General features: G+C 35.8%; 1 protein-coding gene across 1 annotated transcript; it reads right to left on the minus strand.

Annotated features, from left to right (window-relative positions):
* Positions 1-283: 283 nt before the first annotated feature.
* Positions 284-24540, minus strand: LOC132554185 (ras-related and estrogen-regulated growth inhibitor-like). The gene is made up of 4 exons (XM_060218484.1): positions 24046-24540; positions 1408-1464; positions 997-1070; positions 284-799 (listed from the first exon to the last, which is right to left on the minus strand). The coding sequence occupies exons 1-4, from the start codon at positions 24119-24121 to the stop codon at positions 380-382; spliced, it is 627 nt and encodes a 208-aa protein (XP_060074467.1). The 5' UTR covers positions 24122-24540; the 3' UTR covers positions 284-379.
* Positions 24541-25676: the final 1136 nt, after the last annotated feature.

The raw sequence follows: 25676 nt of genomic DNA on the forward strand, positions 1-25676 counted from the left end.
CATTACAATATTGTTGAAGCGTTCTGTATCCGTCTCTATTCACGTATACATCTCTATTCACGTATATAAAGGGAAACAACTGTGAGTCACATAGCCAAAACCGTATTACAGTTGGATTTACCTCCCTTTGATTGTGACATTCTTCAGTGTTTAGAGATAGATAACTTCAGTGAAAATTTCTGAAATATTCATAACGTTTCGATTTTTCTTTCACCCTCTGCATTTATGGACTTTCAATAAACTACTTCATTTGCTGAAATTATGACAAATGCAAGTTTCACTTTTAGCGAATAATTTAATTTATTAAATGGACAACACGATGCAAAATATGTAACATTAAAAGGTGACAGATATGTAAAAACTGAATTAAGCATATTAGTCATGAAGAGATTTGTTTACTATTTTGTTTGTTAAACATTTTCGTCAGTACTTGACGAACTTGTTGGGCTGAACTGCGTCTCCGTGGTTTACTCTCGATCATCTTCCGTCGTTTTACCTCACGATGTAGCTCACAAAAAAGTTCACAAATTTCTTCCCCACCGTCACTGGCAGAGGTTTCAAAAAATGCACATGCCATGTCCTGAGCTAGCTTCTGTCCTTCAGATGTGCTAATTTTCCGCTCGTGAAGAAGATCAGTTTTATTTCCCACAAGTATGCACTGCACGTTTGTCCGCTTGATGTCATCAAGGTACTGTTTTATGGTATAGATATCTTCAAAGCTCTGTCTGTCGTTAATTGCATACACCAAAACAAATCCATCAGCCCAGCGAACGTGGCCCTCCCTGTGGATAGTCTCGTCCTAGAATGAGATAATAAATGTTAATTAAGATACACTATCTGTAAACCAGGTGTTATCTTTTTATACAGAACTTTTATTTACAATAAAATGTTTGGACATCTCGTATGACAGGAACTCATCGTGAGGAAATTTCAAAATAAGGATGAAATGAGTATTTTATACATCGAGTTATATAATTGAGTAGTCAATCAACAGACCTGGCCTGCTGTGTCCAGAATCTCGATGACAACTGGCTCGTCGTCCACAATAGTATGGTGCTTGTATGTACATTCTGACAAAAAAATAAAAAGAAAAAATCAATTAAATAAAACTAAAAATAGAATAGAATTAAATAAAATAAGATGAATGCTTATAAAAATCGTATTTATTACAACTCAATGCTTTTTAATTTCACAAATGAAATTAACCACAGGCCTGAAATATCTAACGAAGTTTTAAGAATTCTTTTTGCTGTTCCAAGACTTTTTGTGTTTCGTTTTAAGTTGATTAATTCTGCCATGACTGGCGTCCGTTGAAGCAGCATTCCTTCGGAAATAGCTGTTTTCTTATGTTGGTGAATGAGTGTTTGACATGTAGAACTCCTGTTTGTCTTCACGTTTGCATCTTACCTAACGTCGGGTCGTATTCCCAGATAAAGCGTTTGGTTAAATACCTCACCACTAGAGCTGAAAGAAACAAAAATACTATTAACCTTTCATACAAAAACTTCAGCCGACATTAAAACACGGCAACTTCGTTTAAAGATCAAAAACATGTTATCTTCAATAAAACACATAATTAGAACTCAACTCATTTTATTTCCGGAAGATTCAAGTGAATTTATAGATAAATTAATAAAATGTAACAAAAAGATAGTAAAAATCAACAAGTAAATTATATATAAAAAAAAAACAAAACAAAACAAAAAAAAAAAAAACAAAAAAAAAAAAAAAAAAAAAAAAAACAAAAACACTACAATAAATAAATAAAAGTGCTTGATAAGAAAACTGTTTAAGCAATTTCTAATACATTTTTGTCCAACGACTCGACACAAAAACACAAAACATCGATTATTGGCATGTTTGAAAGTACAATAGTCACATTTATTGGGAATGTTGTTGGCATTCTTAACGTTGTTGATTGTCAATTAAACACAAATGTGACTTGATGTTGGTCATACTCCTTTCATAGTGATTATAGTTGATTACAGTTCATGCGTGTTAAATTTTCAATATTTGTTGGGAATTTTTTTATGTTGCAATATCACAAAATATTTGCAAGATAACAGGACTTCTGAATGAACATCTGTATGTGATGTCCATATCTTGTAGTCAGCTGCTTAAAGTGACGTTGAGCTATATTGACCATTGGATGACGCGTATGTTAAGGAATTGTACTTTTTAAGAAGGCTTCAGTTTTAATTGGCAGTTTCAATGCCTAAACTATCTACTGTTTGTCGGTAAATCATGAATGTACCGTTTGTCGGCAAAACATGAATGTACCGTTTGTCGGGTAAAAAATGAATCTACCGTTCGTCGGGTAAAACATGAATATACCGTTTGTCGGGTAAAACATGAATGTATCGTTTGTCGGTAAAACATGAGTCTACAGTTTGTCGGTAAAACATGAATGTACCGTTTGTCGGTAAAACATGAATGTACCGTTTGTCGGTAAAGTATGAATCTACCGTTTGTTGGGTAAAAAATGAATGTACCGTTTGTCGGTTAAAAAATGAATGTACCGTTTGTCGGTAAAACATGAATCTACCGTTTGTCGGGTAAAACATGAATCTGCCGTTTGTCGGTAAAACATGAAACTACCGTTTGTCGGTAAAACATAAATGTACCGTTTGTCGGTAAAACATGAATGTACCGCTTGTCAGTAAAACATGAATAACAATTTGTCATATGTAAGAAATCATATTTGGCTCTCCTCATTTCCGCCAAACTTCCAGTATGTGTATTTGAGAATTCAGAAACAATAAGTATAAATATATTTATATAAAGTAAATCCTCAGCAGAATTAAATGTTTACCATATATCTGATGTTGCTACCATGGTACGGTACTACAGAAAAACACAGAATTGCACAAGATATATAGCAAAATAATGACTTTTAAATATTGTTGCTAAGCTGTTCCGTCCATCTAGGACCGGTCAATGGTGCTAGGGCACTAAAATATGGAAACCTATAAAGCTGGTTGAGAAAATAACAGTAGCTATAACTAAATATTCAGTTAATTTATTGAATTGTAAATAAAGAATGATTTAAAAGCAATTCACACCAATTAGTTACCCTGGTAAATACTAGTTTCAGTATTCCACTCAGCTAACGAGGAGTTCTCTTTAGCTCGATCGTTTGAGCGTTAGACTAGTAAGCCAGGTGTTACGGGTTCGAATCCTGGCAGAGGCATTGTAAAGATGTGTATGTACACATGTATATTCTTGATGGTGTCCGTGTGCATATTATAAAAAAAATACAGTCCACCAGAAATGTCTACCCTTGCAATATCAAAAATATGTTTAAGAATATATTTGATTATGTGCATAATACGGACTATTCCAAGCATAATTTTGAAAGACACAAACATGATTAAAATGTTGTCAAGTTCTTTCTTGTAAAGTTATTCATTTAACGCGCACAAATATTCTGAGGTTAAACGACACACAAGAATATCTCTGCAAATTTAATCTCAACTCTTATTCAATAAGACTTGGGTAAAATATGACAAAAAGAAAGGTTTACATGGAGTCTCCTGAAAAGTACAAGGAAAATAAGACCACGTGTTTCTGGTGGGTGAGCGTCTTCTGCTTCATCCACGACACCGGCCAAGTAGGTGACGTCAGTTTTACAGATGTGAACAAAAAAAAACAGCAATGGAACCAACAGGCAAACTAACAAGCATCATACACACACAGCTTCATTTCGCACAATGAAATATAATATTTATTCATGAGATCACTATGGCAACAAGAAAACGTCTCCTTCGTTTTCTTCAAACCCATCTCCTAACTCAGTCTATCCGTATTCATCATTCTCCGAAAGGTGAAAAAAATATAAATACAAAGCTTCGTTATTTTTGTATTTCGTTTTTAACCAAATTATTTCTATATTCAATATTTCAAATATTGCTATGTTATTACGATATTAATGAACGCTGTATTTTACAACAATTCGAATTTAAACTTTATTTAACGTTTTTTTATGTTATTTTTTATGATTTTTCACAAAATTGTAATTCTAAACTGTAATTATGATTCTAATTTACAAATATTAAAAAAAAAAACTGCTGCGGATGGATAAGGTTTCTTTGAACATGAATGTAAAGCTACGACAGGAATTTTAAAGTAATTGACGGTATGTGTCTGAATGTATAATATAATATCATTGCTGTATGTATGTAATCTGTTTACAGTGTTCTTATCTCAACTTTTTTAGAATCTGCATTATTTTTGTTAAACCACAGCCTCGAAAATTGTGTTTCTGTTTAACAAAACATATACTAGTTACGCAGAATATCTTGTTTTTGTACAATAAACACAGGTGGTTGAGAATATCGTTTTCGCCCGACACTTTTATCAAAAGCAGATATTCTGGTCGTACATCGTAATGGTTTACAGCGATGGACTGCAGAATTTTATTACGGAAATAATCGTTTGAGTTAATAAAGCGTACTGGAGATGTTGTCTGAGAGATTTAACTGACAGCATGGTCGTTTTTATATCTGTCATACAACCTTCAACATAATTTATCGCTAGTTTGGCCTTGAGTGGATATCTTTATGCTAGTTATCTACAATTACTTACAGCATGTCACAGTGTACATTTGACATATGTAGTAATTGAAAAGAAACCAAAGCATGGAATGTCACCTTCACGACAAAGTAGAAACGTAACAATGTAGTGACGTCACACAAGTTCTACTACATCACTATATATACAAATCATACATTAAAAAAATGTAAAGTTTGTAAAATTATGAATTTGTCAAAAAAATGAAATCTTCTTTCTTAAATACCTTGTTATCGAGTATATTGACACATAATATGAAGCACCGAAATACATGCTTATCATAGAATATGTATTGGAATCATAACTTTGAAAACATGTTTTAAACAAGAGGCCCAAGAGGCCTTAACGGTCAAATGAGGAATATATGTCAATAATCTGGGCATTTTAAAATGTGGCAAAAATGTAGCAACACTTGTGCAGGACCATGTGTAAAACATCTGTACCAAGTTTGAACATGACCCACCCAATGGTTCTTGAGAGGAAGTCAATAATGTCTTAGCCAAACAGAGGCCAGGGTGGCCATCTTGGATTTTGAATCGCCCCAAAAAGTTAAAACACTTGCCAGGACCTTGTGTAGAACATTCGTATCAAGTTTCCCCTTTCCCCCATCCTGGGGCCCCTATTAGGGCCACGCCCTTTTTCTTCGCAAACTTGAAGCGGCTTCCCATGGGGATGCTTTGTGCCAAGTTTGGTCAAAATCCATCCAATGGTTCTTGAGAAGAAGTCATTTAAAGAAGGTTTTTAAATATGGCCCCTTTTACACCCCTAATGGGCTCCAAAGGGGACATAATCACTTTTTTCAACATGATTTCATATGTTCTTCACTAAGGGATGCTTTCTACCAAATTTGGTTGAAATCGGTCAAAGTTGAATTTTTGACACTTTTGAGTGCCCCTAGTGGGGGCAATTTTTTTTCATTCGCAAACTTTGTAGACCTTGCCATAAGGACCCTAAATATCAAATATGAATTTAATCTGACTGTTGGTTCATGAGAAGAAGATTTTTAAAGATTTACCCAATTTTACCCCCCTTTTCCTCTTCCTGGGGCCCCTTTTGGGGCCACATCCTTTTTCTTCGCAAACTTGAAGCAGCTTTGTGCCAAGTTTGGTCAAAATCCATTCAGTGGTTCTTGAGAAGAAGTCGAATATGTGAAAAGTTAACGACGCACGCACGGCTCAGGCGACCTAAAAAACATCATGCGTAGATGTCATTTCAAGAATTCCCATCAATGATCCATGAAATGATAACCCTCTCCCATTGATAACCCATGAAATGATAACCCTCTCCCATCAATAACCCATGAAATGATAACCCTCGCCCATTAATAACCCATGAAATGATAACCCTCTCCAATTAATTTCCCATGAAATGATAACCATCTCCCTTTAACAACCCATGAAATGATAACCCTCGCCCTTTAATAACCCATGAAATGATAACCCTCGCCCATTAATAATCCATAAAATGATAACCATCTCCCTTTAATAACCCATGAAATGATAACCCTCTCCCATTAATAACCCATTAAATGATAACCCTCTCCCATCAATAACCCATGAAATGATAACCCTCTCCCATTAATAACCCATAAAATGATAACCCTCTCCAATTAATATCCCATGAAATGATAACCATCTCCCATCAATAACCCATGAAACGATAACCCTCTCCCATCAATAACCCATGAAATGATAACCCTCTCCCATTAATAACCCATGAAATGACAACCATCTCCCTTTAATAACCCATGAAATGATAACCCTCGCCCATTAATAACCCATGAAATGATAACCCTCGCCCTTTAATAACCAATCAAATGATAACCCTCGCCCATTAGGAACCTATGAAATGATAACCCTATCCCATCAATAACCCATGAAATGATAACCATCTCCCTTTAATAACCCATGAAATGATAACCCTCTCCCATTAATAACCCATAAAATGATAACCCTCTCCAATTAATATCCCATGAAATGATAACCATCTCCCATTAATAACCCATGAAATGACAACCATCTCCCTTTAATAACCCATGAAATGATAACCCTCGCCCATTAATAAGCCATGAAATGATAACCCTATCCCATCAATAACCCATGAAATGATAACCATCTCCCTTTAATTACCCACGAAATGATAACCCTTGCCCATCAATAACCCATGAAATAATAACCCTCTCCCAATAATAACCCACGAAATGATAACCCTCTCCCTTTAATAACCCATGAAATGATAACCCTCTACCATTAATAACCCATGAAATGATCAGGATCATCAACAATTCAATGCCAATGAAGTATTTCACTATTTGGAAATCCATTATAAAACTTTATAAGAATGGAAGTCATTACAAAAATGCTGGTTTCCTTCGTCATCATTTGTCTATCTCTGGAGCCAACAAATGTACTTCTACTGATCTTGCAGTGGAGATTGATAGAACACAGGGGCTTTAACGTAACCCGACGAACATCTGCTCATCTACCTTGCCTGTGTCAATATCCGCAAACAAAACAAAAACTGGCCTTCCTATCACCGCCGTGTACTTCTCGGAAGGGCTATGATAGAAAATTTAAGTGTTAACGCTGTGATGTACGGAATGACTTTGGTTTATTGCGATGTTCAAAAGTACATTTTTGCTGTTTATACCCGTACATAATTTTAGAAATGTACGGATTTGAGTCTCTTAATTTCTTTTGCCAGAATAAAACGTTATACCTCTACAATTCGGTTTGTAAAATGTAATTTTACTGATATGTTATAGGGAACAGACAATCTCAATTATCCCTCTCAGACTTTGACCCCATCAGTACCATATGTACAAATAATGTGTCGATGACAAACCGTTATCTTACTTAGAAATATTCTAGTTCTTTGTGCGATATGAGATGGACGTGTTTAATGCTCGTTAGTTTGCCCGATGATTCCGTTGTTGTATATTGTGTTTCCTTTAAAGAACGTGACATTACTTACTTGGATTGACCAAGGTTTACATGGCGGGTGTCGTCGATGAAGCAGAAGACGCTTACTCTTCCGGTACACCTGTCCTAATCTTTTGTACTTTTTCAGGAGTCTTCTTAGTTCTATTGCTTTTGAGTTTGGACTATGAGTATGTGGACTAGTTAGAATATTGATGGCCTTTCTTTTAGCAAGGAATACAAGGTGTTATTTCTTGAAAAGCCATGTCTTTTTAAATCCTCATCAAATCAGGTTAGGCTTGTCTTGGGGGCCAATAATACACCTTGAAATTGAATATTCCGATCCTCCATGAAATTCATATATGCTATTAATGAATGGGTAAGATAGTTGGATATCTCGGCTAGGATCGATGTGCTGTATTTTAACATAATTGTAAACTGATGTGTCCAGCTTTGTCAACATAATGGACAGTGCTGACCACGATTTTTTAAGAGAAGGTTAGGTTGCAATATTGTTCTTATGGGAGTAAGGGGTGAAGGAGTGTTACGTTAATCAGTTTATGGCATTCATAGTATATATAAATACACATTTAAAAAAGAACGGTTTCAGATAAGTAATTTTTGTCCGAATCGTTTGAAGTTTTGGATTGCATTGATTCTAGAACACACTGGAAAGGAAATAAAATAGAAGAGTATATTTGGTTCGGAACAAAGAGTGGAGCTCAGTGAAGACTTAATATTGGACCAGCCAGCGACAGAAGTTATACTGTTTGATTCGTTACATTTCATAATGAACAAAAATGAACCAAAGAAACGGCAATACTGACCACGCAAATCATGATCTTCCCAAGTTAGTAACGTTCCCGAACATTAGCAAGGCAAACGTGACGGCCAGGCACATTCTCCTAGATGTTGATCACATCAATGTGAAATGCGTGGGGTTTTTATAATCAAGTGAAAAAGTACGATGGTCATCATTTACTTCAGTATGCGATTGTAAGGAAAAGAGAACAAAATAATACGTCATCATTGTAGAGAATATGTCGCCATCAAAAGAACAGTGAGGTATAATGATGTATTTGCAGTAAACATACCAGTGCAAATGTTGTAAACATGACTGTTTACATGTTGTATAAACGTGTGGTATCATGAATGCATTTACCTCAACAAAGGAACGGTTTTCAAATTAGTTACATCCGTAAAATACATATCCTGTGTCTGACGGCACATATATGCATTTACCTATGGACGAAAAACGAAAACTTTAGCATGAATTGTAAATTTCTTTAGATTTTTCCCTTTTTTCCATAAATGAAAAATATTTTGTTTTATAAATATAAGGGGCAAATTGTGTTTTTGTTATTTGTTGTGTTTGTTCCTGTAGAAATGTTGGGTCATCAACAATATACATGAAAATGTCGATATTATCCACCACGAATACCTCGAAGTCTCGATGTATCGAAGTTTTTTGCTAGTCCCTTGAACTTCGAGACATCAAAGTTTGACTCTATTATTAAAAGCTATCAAATCTAAATTCTTTTAATATTGTTCGGATTCTAACCAATGTTTGGAGCAAACTGCATAGGAGGGAGTGGCTTTTCGTGCTCGACAAACACTCAAAGTTCGGTTCTACAATACCACGGTCACGAAATATGGCTGCGAAGAACCACCCATGGGTACAATAAGTCGTTTATTAGGACACGTCTTTCTCCGCTTCTACAAGCGAGGAAGATTATAAATTACCTCACAGTGTCATTAGAATTGTATAATTAATTGACGTTCAGTAGTAAATAGGGGGCGACGGATAAAAACTGGATAGCTTATTGTCAGTATGTGATCAGGTGGCAGCTATACTGTTTTCTATCGGTTTCTAAATTTGCGTAAAATGACTCATGTTTTTATCGCTTCATTCGAACACATCGTTTTTGAGCTTTTTAAATTCAATCTAAAATTAAAATTTCTTAAATGCATTTTCATAAAAAGAATTTCATAGAATGAAAACCGAGACAAAGAAGAAACGGATTTTAGAGCGTGACACAGCTTAACTGTATTTGGTTATGTCGGCGCTGTGGTTCTGATCTGTACCACGTACGTGTTGTAAGACAAACAAAAACAGTAAATAAACAAATAACTATTGTAAGAGAAACACAGGTCTTTGGCCAAACAATCCCATTATTTATTTATAAAAACAACCTGCTGGCGCCAACAGAAGAATCTCTTACTCGGGACATGAACTCAGTGGATATCTATACACTTATCTCCTTTAGACAAGATGATGACCGGAAGTTACGGCACGCGACCGGTATTTATCCTATTCACCGCTCGTAACAGTAATGACGGCTGTTGTTAAAAAGTGACAGGCAACCTATTGTGGTATATATATAGCAGTGAAGCACAGTCACTGATTCAAGGTGGTGGTAAGAATATTTTCAATGTTTCATTGTTTTCTATTTTATTTTAAATAAAAAAAAAACATTTCTTTCTTCTTTATTCGACATCAGTTTTGATGGAGTGAGAATAGTTATGTCAATGACCATGAAATGCTGTCGTTATTTCTTCAAGCATATCATTGTACCACACGTGAGAAGTTGCTGTCTATAAATTTAATATTAATACCGCGGCACACCATACTGTATTAAAATGGATTTATTCGCAGAGACCAAATTTAGGGACGAATTTGGGAAGCAAACATCAGCACAATGTCCATTCACCAATCTATAATACTTCAAAACTTGCTGTACGGTTGTACGGTTGTACGGATGCAGAATATCTTGCAAATGTTGTCCTTAAAACCAAAGCTATAAATAGCTGTTACGAAGGTACCTAGATCTAACACAAGCATTCAAATTACTTACAATACCGCAGTCCGTCATCTATCTGATCTATTGTCATTTATCTGCGATATAAACCGCAACGATAGCAAGGCGGTAAGTCATTATTATTGAGTTACTAAGAGACGGCAAATTCGTAGCAAGAAACCTACAAGAACGTGTGTGAATGCTTTATTTGTATTTTTACTCCTCTTAAATCTGTTGTTTTTCCTGTCATATATAATCGAACCAATAAAACTTAAAGATAACACATGTTACATGTATTATAATGATTAATCGTAAAAAGATGGTCGACAACAAAGTCCGTACATTGTTAAAGGGTAGCTCAACGCCACCATATCGAGTTTCATTTCCATAATGGATTTTAAACATCGTAATCACCAGATCATCCATCCCATTTGTATGCAATAAACCCGATGCTAAACTATTTGTTGTACAGATGGGAAAAGTAGATTGAAGCAGGGGCTGCTATGTAACGTCACCTGAGGTTTGCTGTGTTTGGTAGCAATGAACACATTTAAGAACTTCCACCACAGAAAACAAACTTTACTTTTATAAATTGATGCAAATTATGTACAACGTGAACCTATGTCTTTTAAGTAATGTATTGTGTAGATGGTACATTTCTCATACAAATCTAAATAAGACACAATTGAGTTAAACAATGAATTAAACTGCATCATGCAGTTATTTGTCTTTCGAGGGCTCATCACTGATGGGTCTAAAGGGCCTGAAGGACCTAAATGAAAAAAAAAATTCAGGAACGATGAAAAATATCTGTAAATTCTACAATTTTAAAGTACTATTTGGAATCACGGCCTTTTTAGCGTCCGAAGGGGGAGCAGCATATCTTTGATTTAGCAACAGAGGTACCCTGTCGAGTATCGTTGCATGGCTTTCCCATTCATCCTCGAGATATTGAAACTCTACATCAAATCACATGTTTTTCTACTTGACATTTAACGCATCAGTGGTTTTATTACGCGTGGATGATCGAGATGTGGTAAAGGCGAAAGAGCAAATTGTCATATGATGAAACTATTACAGATTTAAGCCTGCTGTTGTATAGCGTTACTTGAATGATTTTGTTGTGAGAATCACATCGACATTACACACCAATATACCCGGTCAGAAAAAGGAATGCTACACGGTGAATCACTTCCAACTGAACACGGTTCAACTTTTTGAATTTCATGTCTTATTTACCACACAGCTACAACAAGATCATTTTTTCTGTGGACATAACACTTTATATTCTTAAGATGGAAACCAATTACATATCTCTATTGATTTCTTACTATAAACTTAAATTTGCATCTTACAGCTGCTATTTCAAGCTTATTGTATATTCGGACACGCTTATGGCAAATGTAGCCATCCTAACTGTAAGAATGTTCAAACTCTGTTCTAATCGGATGTGTTGGACGTCTGATCACAATTAATTTAGCCTAACGAGATACCCTTTATTAACATTTCATGTTTGTTGTTTTCGGTATAAGAGGGGTCATGGATTCGACTCTTGCGAGTCAACAGCATGTTTTAATATTTTCCACTTGAAGCTTATGTAAATGGCAGGCAAATGGTTATTTATTATTGTTATCATTATTATTATTTGCGATGAATTGAGACTCTTACTTAAGCCCGGCGTCTGCATATTTCATGTTTCAAGTACCTCTCGGAACTCCTCTTCTAGTTCGTGTGTGTTGATGTATACTGTGGTGAGTTCCGAATAAAGGTTAGAGCATCCATTGATGGTGCTTGTTGTGAGATGTTAGGCTTGATGTTCGGGCCAATGTATTACATTATTATTATTTTATTATCATTATTTTGCAAACAACTGCGAAATTGAAAGTTAAGAGACCACGATTTCTTTTCTACAATACCCGTTATGTTTGAAAATTGGAAATATTTCCTTTCAAAAAGATTTGGGAATTTGTTTTTACAAAAATGGGTGTCAGGGGAACGCCAATACAGGAAAATAAAGCACATAATGAAAGAGCAGACATGAAAGAAAAAGATAAAATTCCGACGTGCTATATTGTGACAGCAGATTGAACATTATACAAAACACCTACAAAGGAATAGAACATTTCAATATTTCAGTAATGGAAAAAATAGCATCCATCTGATTACCCAAAATCATTAAATGACACAGGTTGTTTTTGTGAAACTACGTTAAAAAAGAAAAGGAGTTAGATATATTTGATGTTCGATATTATGTCAATTTGGTGTCAAAGTTATAAATCTGGCGATGAACCGATTCTGTGATATCACCAGAATTTGTCTACATTATTAGTATATAACACCTCTGCAAACTGTTGACCCTTCCATAAAACACCGTGGGACTGTACCAAACACATTATACTACACTTTATCGCGAGAACAATATTCTTTTTTAATGCACTTTACACATTAATAGTCTGTATTCTGTGTATTCTATTTAACATTTATCGTGTTTATATATTCATTTTATCTACTTTGATGAATAAACCGTGGGTGTTTCCCTTGAACGTTATTGCACGTTTGGGTGATAACCGTTAGCATCAGTGCGTCTCTGATATTAAGGATTGGGGATTTTTTTACTGGGATAGAGCATGTCTGAATGTCTAGCTGATAAAACTTGATTAATAAATACTAAAAGATGAGATATGCACTACACAAGTATGTTTTTTTGTTTTTATTATTATTATTGAAGAGAACGGCTGAACTTCTAAACCTAAGAACTAACAATCAAGGATTCGGGGAACATTTACAGCACAATCATTGCAGAAAAAAACCCTTAGATTTCCACATGTTAAGTCAATTTACAAATGTATGATAAGGAGCTATGATCAGGAAGATGAATGTATATGTAGGCATGATGGTCCCTGAAGTCTTACACATTTCCTACTAAGGCAAGCATGGTAACCAGTTCATGTTTATTTGATTTATGCGTCTCTGAATGATCATAGGAGGCGACTTAAATTAATATTTTGTCTTTTTTTATCTTTCCTTCTGACTTTCGTTTCCTGTTTTCTCTCTGGACACTACTGTTTATCTCACTTTGTACTGAGTGCTTGTCTTTAAAGTTGTGACATTTCAATTTTATAAAAAGAAATGATACTTCTTGTTCTCTTCTTACACCAATCAGTATTAAATGAGATGCATAATGACTTTTTCCGGTCATGACATTCTGTGTGATAGCACTATAAAAGTGTAACTGTGTTTCAAATGGCCATGGCTGTGGAAAAGACGGAAAACCCTCGAACAAACATCAATAAAAAGAACATGTTTTGTGCTTTATAAACTTTCAAGCATTTTCGCAAACCTAAATGTAAAGAAAGCCTTAAATTTACAACGTAATGTACTAGTTTTTGAAAATTCATGTTTAAGGACAGTCCCTATCATCCTTCTCGTATGGGCGGACAACAAATTCGAAGGCCAAATCTGCGAAAGTTGCATGGGAGTTAAATGGGAGAGAAAATTGATGAGTAACAGTGAATCCGTACATACTGCTGGTTATAAGGGCAGCACATATCATTCGTAAGTCTTACTAGAAGAATAGCGAGTGACATTGACTAGATACAATTAATATCTACATACCCCCTCTCTCTCCCCGTCTCTCTAACTCTCTCTCTACCTTTCCCTGTCTCTACCTCTCTATCTCTCCCTCCCTCCCTTCACCCCCCTTTCACTCTCAAACCACACTAGTTAACATAGCATTAAAAGTGCACCAAAAAGAGCGAAGGAAATCTAAAATCTCGCAGGTCCTGCAAATAGTTAAGATATTCGTACCAAGCATTGATAGAGACACTTTTTAAGAGGCAGAGTGTTAGAAGTACATTGTATATGAAGGTATACCATTTGGTGTATTTAATTTTTTTTTAAATATTGTGCATTTAATTACTATAGTATTAATAAGCCTTGTTTATCAGAATTTTAAGATCAGTGTAATGTAAAGAAGGCAGAATGTCGGGAACAATTTTGTAGAAAACAAATTAAAATCTACAAAACCCAAAATCAGTATCTTTCCTACATGGAAAAGCACAGAGATGAGATTGTTAGAGCCCATCTCCGGATTAACGGGTCATATTTAAAACACTCTTACTTATTAAAGCAGGATGGCCAACCCAAACGCCTAGAACCAAAACATTCACAACAGATCCGTTCAAAATTTGTGTAATTTAACAAAAAACATCAAAATGTGCGTTCAGTATGAAGTAAAAAGTATAAAGAAGACTGGAATGCGTATAAAACCTGTTCGTATGTGTCTATTGTAACTGCACTGCCTTTGATGGTGAGGCTTACAATTAGATTACGATGCCCGCGAAGATACCCGACATCAAATGATTTAACACTGTGATATCACTATCACACGAGAACATCTTCAGAAAACTGCATTTTTACATTCATATCTACTGAATGACATTTTTACTTTGAACCATTTTATATAATGGGTGTATACGTTAAAGCATTGTATAGATTTAAGTAAGTGTGTGTATATGTGGGGGGTACATCTTGGATTACATCAATAGAACGAACCATGAGAGATAGGGCAGCGATGAAGGATACTAAGTGACTAGACGAATCAGACGAAAGAAAGCGTGTTGATACAAAAATGCTGCTTGAAATTTCATTTAGACGCTTCAACTAAGTTAGTCTTGCCAGCTTTTATTCAGAGTGACATCAGCGTTTGACATTTGCTTGAAACAGAATTAAAACAATTCACACGTGTTGATTTAATCACAACGCATGCGTCGTGTCATGTGTGCAGTGCATCATCACATTCTTGTGTTTACGAATGTGTTCGCCGATATGATAAAAGTCGCGACCGATTTCAATTCAGCGTACGGAATAAAAATGTTTCTTGTTCATTTAAATTATGCATACGATTTGCTAATGTTCAGTAAATTTATAAAAATCATAGATCGGTGTTCAATGACAATAGATATATCACAATTGTTCAATTTCAACCAGGAATGTTAGGAATTTCTGCAATGTTGTTTTCTATCTGTCTCTGATTTAGAAGATTGTAAAACGTTCTAATTGACTGACCAGGCCATGGGCTGTTAGCGGTCATAAAACGGCCATGAACGTACCTATATTTGTCCGCCTGTGTCATAATTCTCGACTCAGCGTGGAAGCTGATACATAAACCCTCGGTGCGTCTCCATATTTTCGCCCAATTACAGCCGTGTTTATCGTGTATTTAGTAGGTGTTAAGCCGAGTAATAGCCGCTATCAGGAGGGAGCACGGGGCAGGATTAAACACATTTTAACATTCTTTTGCCATACAATTTTCCTTTCGATGTTACAAAATTACACTGCGTCCAATACAAGAGGCAGAGTCAGGATTTCTTACTTCGAGATAGCTTATATCACATCGACACAATACATGTAATAAGCCTTAATTCCAGAGAAAATAAATATACAGTATAGTGCATACGTATTAAACCCTACTCGATATAAAACAATATTTCGCTTGTGGACGGAACTACAGTCGAATCACGTTATAACGAACTGGGCAGGACCACGAGAAAACTTCGAGATAACGGAGTATTCGATTTAAGTGAGTTCGAACGTTTTGTGCAGTTATACAGGGCCCGACGAAACACTTCGAAATGGGGTTTTCGAGTTATCTGAGCTCGGAATAACGAGGTTCGACAGTGTACATTTTTCATTGCCTACTTTACATAATTCATGTTTCTTTGAAGAATACTAATTTACTGATGTTTTAATTATCTCTCATTTGGTATATTTATGACATGCTATGAGCATTTGAACAGGTGTGTTACATGAGTTATATAAACATATTTCTAGAAATAAATGAAGAAAGAAAGAAAGAAAGACAGGAACGAAAGAAACAAACAAAAAAAGAAACACCACCGTTGGAAGCGTTATAATAAGTATTGAGAAATATATAGCTATGATTGTTGTGAATTAACGTAACATAGAGATATTGTATACAAGGAACTTTCAAAAAGACGATGTATTCGTTTCAAACGAAAAAAAACATAAATTTATAAAAGTATTTCGTTGATTGACTGAAAATGTACAATCTATGGAAAAGTCCTGGAGGAGCAAACATACAATATAGGTTAGTGCAGTGTTTCTACACTGACTGGAAGTGATTTCGGTAAGGCGGGATAGGGAAGGGAGGGGTGACTGTTAGGCAAACATACACACCAACATAATGAGTATGTAGGATGTATGGTAACACTGCCACAGCTGGTCCGGATCAGGTAAACAACCTATGTGTTTATCATGCAGTACAGACAATAACAGCCAATTAGAGCGAGGCTATCCGTCGATCGTTCTCATTTACTATATATACATGTCGTTAATTTTAATGTTGCCATTATGACGTATAAGCCATTATAATATATGGAACTTTAATGAACGGCTCTAAAAAGTGGGTATTACACGCCCGACCTGCAAACAGTGAAAGTTGTGATTAGTGTTCGCTAGACGAAGATGTTACACCTGTCTATCATAGAGTACAAGCGATCTCTTCCTAGATTTTCTTTTTTTATTATGACTTAGTATTGTGATAAATCGGCGGTTATCCTGTGTTTTTGGCGAGGTGGGGTTGCGGGGGTGTTTGGGATGGGGATTTTGACATAAAATCGTGTTATTATAACAAGCCTGCGGTCGTAAAACTGAGACTGCATCTTTTGATACTGTACTTAGCGTAACGGGTCATTTCCAAATTATACAAGATTTCTTTTGAATGTAATATTTTGCAATTATATTTATTTATGTTTTAGAATTTGGCTTGTTTTAATAACGACAAACATGTTTTCCCTAAAACGATATAAACACATTTAACAAGCGCGGAAATTAGCAAAAAGTGATGCGTGATTATAACATATACCGATCTAAGACTCGTCTGTTATGAAAGAAACACGTGTCGGATTGATCAAGTACACTGGATTTTAAACACTAGTATCCGGAACATGTCCAGGTCCCTATTCCGAAACAAAACACGCGCATCAGATAAGAATAATGCAGTGGATCTCTATCGCCAGACTCATCTACCAACTTAAAATAGATGTTATTATGACTCAAATAGTGGGGATATTTGAGGGTTTTGATGAGACGAAACACTGACCACATTTAACTGGTTACAGATTGTAGTGACGCCTGTTTAAGTGCGGAATGCGATAATGAATTAGAACTTGCATAGTGCGTGTAATAAGAAGTGGCTTCACGGCGTAAGGATTTGTCTTCAGACCACAGCAATGCAGTGACGATCCTGGTGCCATCAAACCAGTAGTCACACACAAGGCTTATAACACTAAACAACACAACATATTACATTGATTTTTCTCTACAACTTTAATTATTGTTTATAATCTTATCTGACCAGGAAGTCGTGTAAGAATGTAATTTGGACAATGGAATGGAAGACCAAATGGCTAACTGAATTGATATGACGTATGAAACAGAAGAGACCAAGCTTAAGGCCACATCCCTTATACAAACAAAAAGGTTTAGGCCCGTCTCGGTCCAATTTTTCATATCACAAATACATTAAATATTTTTCATCGAATTCAGCCTTGTTGGTTTTTCACATTCTCGGCTAGTCCATTTATCCTAGAACCAGTGTCTCGCAAAAATTTGAACTAAACAAGTCGGGCCTCGTTATCTCGATGTCGGCGGGACCGTAGGGAAATTTCGAATTATTCGAGTATTCAATTTGAGCAAATGTCAGATGCTTAGTGTGAAGTATGGCGGACCGACAAAATATTTCGCGTTATACCGGGCCTCAGAGTTATAAGAGTTCAATATAATGAGGTTCATTTCTATAAGTTTTTTTCGATCTTTATTTTTTATATATTTTCACATTCATTATAAAGACTTTTGACTACAACTGTCAGTTATATCGAAATCTATTAATTTATATGGCACTATTTAAAAAACAACAAAAGAACGTAAAAAAGGGTGAATGCTTTTCCGGCCAAGAGCTAAACAGGGTATATCTTTCGGACAATTACGAGCAATTGGATTAAATTATTTGTTTTTTTTTATCCCAAACTGAAGTTATAAAACGGCGAAAAATCTTATTCAAGAAGATTGCTGAAAACAAATCGAGCAACGGTTAAATAGGTTTTCAACATACATGCTATAGTCAAATATTGAGGTGATATAACTGTTATTTAACAATTCAAGTAGGAACCTACATGGGCTGAAAATAAACGGTATTGAAATATCAAACCAACATATTGTATAACCGGTACTTCCGGTCGACATGTAATATATATAACGCCCTAATCGTCGATGGAGAGGCGAGGTGATTTCGCTACTTCACCTTTAAATCTGCCGTCAGGGGAGAACATGAGGTATCATTATACAGCTATTGCGTACATGTCGACCAAATGATAGATGGGAGACGAAAGCGTTACTCCTTCCTTGCCGTTTAAATGATCAGCCACTTCTAACAAGTTTGTGAAGAATACGCACCTGCTCTGCTTTGTCAGTTTGCAGTTAGAAGACTTGTAGTAGCGTTTATACGTAGACGAGCAGAAAAAAAATATACATTTATGCCGAACAAAGCAACGACAGACGCCTTGCCGTCACATTAACATCAAACTTCGAAATCGTCAGCGACCAAATTGACAGTTATACCTTAAATGTTAACAAACTACCCGCTTATTGCTTCACTTTATGCAATAAGCAATGACAGCGACGTCTTGACGAATCTTACTCTTTAGAAACCACCTTGCCATCAACACATATCTATTCTATCATCCTATAATTAATACCAAAAGTGTTCCATGTTCCAGTGAGTGAGAAACGATTTATACATATGATATTAATTTAATCTCGGTCATCGAATTTCGGCAAAACAAGATAGTCTAACGCAAGCCTCTGTATAGATGGTTGCAAAACCAGATATTTTTTTCTAACTAACAGACGCCCGTGGAGGTAACGTCACGTCGTCAGAACACTGGCATTCGTCGGTAAGACAATGCCTAGAGGTAGGAGTCATGGAGACGGAAAACATGTAACCAACAACCAACCAACCAACCAATCAAACAACCAACCAACCAACCAACCAACCCCACCAACCCAACCAAACAATTGTGCTAACTTAGCCGGCGATACAATTTGGTGAATAAATTGTTGAAAATATGGTTTCAAACAAAAACATGTCTTCGCGAAAAACATTTTGATGTCGTGATAAAATGAAGCAATGACCTCATAATAAATTGTCATATCTAAATCTAAGGTCGTCTTCGGTTCTTGCTGTCGCAGCTTGAAGATCCGTGCTTCGTTGGAATGTTTAGTGGACGCAAGTTCTCCGACGTCGTTGCCTGGAGTTGTATAGTATTGTCCACTTTTCGACGTCGTAATTGATAAGGGTAATACACTTTCTTAAACTGTAGAATACATTTCATATCATCCATATATCATTACGTGAAAGAAAACGAAGAAAAGTGAATCACACCACTGTCCAGTCAGCATGATGTTTACAATTACTTTATGCTGCAATTACTTTACTGTTAGGAAATTCTCAGTGTTTATATTACGTTCCAATGTGTGACATATGTTCTGCGCTATGAACTAACTGTCTGGGCTATTTAACTTCAATTTATATAAAAATGCACTGAAGGAATTCATTTTGAATTACAACATTCCACTTTAGACATATGCCAAACTGTGTAAACATTCCAAGTTTCATCGTTAAAAAGTGACAGGTTTCTGGTATGTTTTAGGGATAAAAAAATCCAAGTTCCTTTATAAGTCTTCTTATAAGATACGAAATATACACGTGATATGAAAACCTGCAAAGGCTGTAAGCAATTTCCAGATGGTTTAAACTAAAGAAAAAATCGTTAATTTTCATATCACTGAGTCCCAGGTCGTTAGGTCAAACATCCGAGACGGACACCGTAGCTTTACCATGTACAATTTGCCTTTACTTTAGTTGATGTCTTGATAGATGCGTAAGGATACACCATCCTTTCAATATTTGAATATAATAATGTTTGTAGGACTTTGTTAATTATATAAACTGATATGAGATAGGGAGCCCAAACCGACAGAGGTTGATAATGTCGAAATTTTAAATGGTAATTTTATCTTAACATGCAAGATGGCAGTTGCTGGAAACCCGTTGTTGAACCTAATTCTTAAAGGAATTAGATCCTCATGACCCGACCGGAATATAACTTTTCGTTGAAACATATATGTGCCAACATTTTAATGTAAAGTCATAAAGGATTCCTATTTAAATAAATGTGTTGCTAGTGAACGTGGAGATCGATTACCATCTTCAAAGCTCCAATAAATTCTACACCAAGACATGCATCATGTATAATACACATTACACAAACACAATATAATCTTTAGTGCTTTAGTGGTGTTGTTAGTTATACATCAAATACATTCACTGAGGTGATACTTTACTATAACGACAGGTCGGGACAATGTAAAATAAAATGGTTTACCTGCTTGCCTTTGTGTTATCTGCAAAGCTCTAGTTTCATAACTATAGACGTATCTTAATGTGTTACTTCGTCTCCAACAAAACATTCAAATTACACTGCCCAATTATTCGAGCCTCATAAACTTAACGAACCAACCATTTACTGTAATGTCACAAATTTTCATGGAGGATTTATTTTCCGTTAAATCGTGGTTACTTTAAATTTGCCAATCTATATGTGAACAATATTATACACGAAATCAAGTGCCAACGATAAGGTATACGTTTTAGAGAGCCACAATATTTGAACTCCGCGGAAATGTCTACTTTTACAGTTTTAGGTGTTAAATGATTTCAAATGAATATTGACAATATACAGCCTAAAGATAATGTCAGTTTTATGCATGTCTTTATTAAACAAAATTGCTAGTTATATTTGTAAAAAGCTATTTCGAGAGAGTTAAAAACAGACGTTACATTGTTCACACAACAAACAAAAGTCACAGATAAAGATGTAGAATACTTGGACGCAACAATATTTACACATGTAATGTATGATGATGTTTCAATCGACGGTATAGGGCTTGAAATTTAGCAGTATATTAGCGTAGCTTACTTGCTAAGTCTAGCACATCTGCTAAGTTTAGCTTATCTGATAAGTCTAGCCTATCTGATAAGTCTAGCCTATCTGCTAAGTCTAGCACATCTGCTAAGTTTAGCCTATCTGCTAAGTCTAGCTTATCTGCTAAGTCTAGCACATCTGCTAAGTCTAGCACATCTGCTAAGTTTAGCTTATCTGCTAAGTCTAGCACATCTGCTAAGTCTAGCCTATCTGCTAAGTCTAGCCTATCTGCTAAGTCTAGCCTATCTGCTAAGTCTAGCACATCTGCTAAGTTTAGCTTATCTGCTAAGTTTAGCCTATCTGCTAAGTCTAGCACATCTGCTAAGTCTAGCACATCTGCAAATTTTTACACATCTGCTAAGTCTAGCACATCTGCTAAGTCTAGCTTATCTGCTAAGTCTAGCACATCTGATAAGTCTAGCACATCTGCTATGTCTGGCACATCTGCTAAGTTTAGCTTATCTGATAAGTCTAGCCTATCTGCTAAGTCTAGCACATCTGCTAAGTTTAGCTTATTTGCTAAGTCTAGCACACCTGCTAAGTTTAGTCTATCTGCTAAGTCTAGCACATCTGCTAAGTTTAGCCTATCTGCTTAGTCTAGCACATCTGCTAAGTTTAGCTTATCTGATAAGTCTAGCACATCTGCTAAGTCTAGCCTATCTGCTAAGTCTAGCACATCTGCTAAGTCTAGCCTATCTGCTATGTCTAGCTTATCTGATAAGTTTAGCACATCTGATAACTTTAGCACATAGATTTAACATTACGAAAGTTTATCAGGAAATAATCATGTTATTGAATTCTTGAATTGTTACATGGTCTGTGAGCTCTCTTTTGAAAATAGAAACATGATGCTATTGAAATGTTTGCTGATATCTGTTTCCGTCTGATTTATAAGTCTGTTAATTTTTATTCACCTCCATACATCAGTAAACGATTTCAGTTTTTAAAGGGAGCATAGAGGTCAAATGAACGTGTCCACAGTATTGTTGGTATCACTTATAACCAGTCAAGTGTACTCTATATCCTGAGGTTATCACCCAGTGAACTGCAATAGTACTTTTGAAATGGGGTCTCCTTATAGTAGTTGGCAGCTCACCCACTGAACAACAATCGGGAGGCCCGTCGCATGCCGTCCAGAGCAATAAGGGCCACACCCAAGAGCATGACAAAACCACAGTCATAATCAAATATAGGGAATTTTGTATAATCTTGAACAATTATCAAGAAAATACCTGTTTAATCATTTTTTTTTCAAGTATGTTATACTCATGGCGATCAAACAAAACATAGCATATCTAGGGTGTCATGTCGTTTTGGTTGTCACCTGAGCGCTTCCCAAACCTGACTACAGCTGTATTTAAGGTGACAAGTTTATGATGTATACGTATCCTGAAAAAATCCTACCCATGAGTTTCAGGTCTACCCGACGAATGTTCTTATAAATACTATGTTTCTCTGTCATAGTAAGATCTCTTTTTTAGCATTTCAACACTGTTGAAGTCTGCAAGCTCACCTCGTTGGTTACGAAGGATATTGATATAGGGACAGGTTTATTTAGTCTCATCAACACTAATTATGTAGTATATAACGTGAAACATATGACCTTTTCATTAATCTCCGCAAAGTTAGATCATTAATAGTGGAACATATCCTTTGTTTTCTCTTATTTAATGTTTCGGCTAGACCTGTGTACGGTCAAATTTGATGTGGTCGAGTGGGTGGTGTTCAATGTATCTTATTACAATAAATTAGGTATAAAAAGCTAATTCTGACATAAAAATGTCTGTATTTGTGTGAAAACTTTAAATTTTGTTATACGATATCTCATACTGTCGCGAGACAGCCCCCTGACAGTCAACAATGAACCCCGCCAGTGTCCCTAGAATACCAGTGTGTTTGGGGTTTAGTGTGTATAGCTTACACCGCGGTCACTCATTAATAGTCCTCAATTCACGGTTGATAGACACCAGATATTGCGGCCCCAGCGTGGTCAAACAAAAAAACATAAACAAGCAAGTTCTAGTCGTCTGTCTCTGATCACATTATAATCCACATGTCCTGTGGAGACACAGATTTGTGCCCGTGGAGACATAGTTCTTTGGTATGAAGCAATATAATATTCTGATCTCTACTAAAACTGTTGTGTTGAGTGTTTTATAACTGTTCACTGTATATTTCTTATAAGAATAGATATTGTATTTAAGACAACTATACATGTCATTGATATATACCTTTCGAAAAAAGGCTGCAAAACCTTGTTATGATAAATTACAACAGTTATACTGTAGACCAAATATCTTGCATTCAAACGACATTAATGTTTTTCATATATGTCAGGAATTATTGCCTGTCCATATGATTTTCTACTTTTCTGTAACCACAAGCAGTCCGAATTGTGTAATTTTGATTTCATGTCAGGTTGTTAAGCATGGCAGTTGTATAATTTGATTTCTCAGTGTCGTCAGAAAATACATATTATTTAAAAAATATCTAATTATATATGTACTTCTTAATTTTTGGAAGACATATTTGATTTTTTTTGTCGCGAACCAATTGCAACATTAATTGACGATCGAGTCAGACAAACTTTTTAGTGAAATTTGATCTTTAACATTACATCATACTTTGACAAATCAATGTTGGGGTATATATCTCTCTGGATTAATTATACTGGGTATATACAAGGCTTCTTACCTGATTTTCCGACACAAGGACGACCAAGTACCACGATCCTGGTGTCCACGGATTTGGATTTCCCGTTGGTTGTCATTACTCCAGATTTATTGGAAAACAGAAGATGGATACCACAACAAAATCAATAATCCGAAGAGTATTCCGTATAAAGAGAACTGCAATTCATAATGTTGTTTACATTTGAGGCACCTCCATCATGGTTGATGTAAACACTAACAATGAACAAATAAATAATTTTGCACACACAGCAACAGGAAATTCCCGGTGTAGCTTAAGTAGCCCGATACGAGTGGGTCCGTTTGGGATCTTAACACTGTTATGCTAAGAGTTAAAGTACGAGGCAAACTCCATAGTATTGTTGGATATGTAAGAATGGAGATTCATTCAAAAATCACTAGTGAGGCTTTACTGCTAAAAATACATATGTCCCGTGTTAAAGATAGGACGGCATGTGTATCTAGTACAAACCTCTTACTCTCTAGTGTTGACGGGAGGGTGCAGACGACACTCGCATCCGAGGCCGTTTGGTACGCTATTCATGATTGGCTCATATGGTGTTGTATAAACACGTGACTCATCCAAAACGATTTAACATGGACACCTCATGAGTGCATGTTGGGTCGTTTTCGTGGCGTATCTCTGTAACTAACAACGCCTCGTTTGTCACTCGGGAGGTAGTGAGGGTTAAGTCCCAGTGACATGCCCTGTATAACATTTAAACACGTCCCCGTTCAGTGTATACCACGGCAGTAAATTACTATATATCTAACGATGGGAAACTGGAATGCCATATCACATTGAATTCTCATCAACAATCCTTTCAAGCATTCAGAATAATGATTCTTTGCGATATATAAAGAAAAAATGAAATTATTCATGAAAGAAAGAAAGAATAACACAGACAAAAATCTACACGTCATAATAGTTCAAGCAAATAATTAAAGATGTGTTCGAATTCATTTTTAAAACTCTAGATTTGCCGTTCCATGGTCATGTATGCAGATGTTTTTGAAAGTTTCTGAAACCGATTTTTAACATTTTTTTTTCTGAGAATATGGCTGATGATGCCTTATGACTAATGCGCTTGACGTTTGCGCGAAAAAGTCATTCATACATCAACCGCGACTTCACAGTGTCAACAATATGAGTCTGTGCAACACAATTTCTGGCCATCTATTTCTTACACAAATGTTATATCATTTTTGTTAGATGTCGTTTATGACCTCTTTTGTCCTCATGATGGCATTTCCTGTGCTGTTGGGCTATTGAGGACATAACAATGATAGAAATGATACATGAGAGGTAAGTGTTTATACACACAAATTTAATTTAGTCTACAGCATATACGACATCTACTGCCTTCTGTGTTTCTCTGGATTAGCATCAAGTATTGCTACTGGTACGTAAGGCATAAAAATGTAATTGAAAAATAAATCTGATTATTTATGCTGATACACTGAATGAAAAGATATCGAAATGAACGGTATCATTGAATATAACACAAAGGTCTTGCTGCATTCATCGGTGGGAGGTCGCTCGAGAACCTCAAAAGAATCATGCCTGGTTAAAACCTTTATAATGCGAGGTTCTGACGGAACGGCAATACGGCCTCGTCAGCAATAATCACTCAT

The sequence above is a fragment of the Ylistrum balloti genome, unplaced genomic scaffold, assembly GCF_031769215.1.
Source record: "Ylistrum balloti isolate Yb309-2 unplaced genomic scaffold, AGI_CSIRO_Ybal_v1 Utg370386, whole genome shotgun sequence".
Taxonomy (NCBI): Eukaryota; Metazoa; Mollusca; class Bivalvia; order Pectinida; family Pectinidae; genus Ylistrum; species Ylistrum balloti.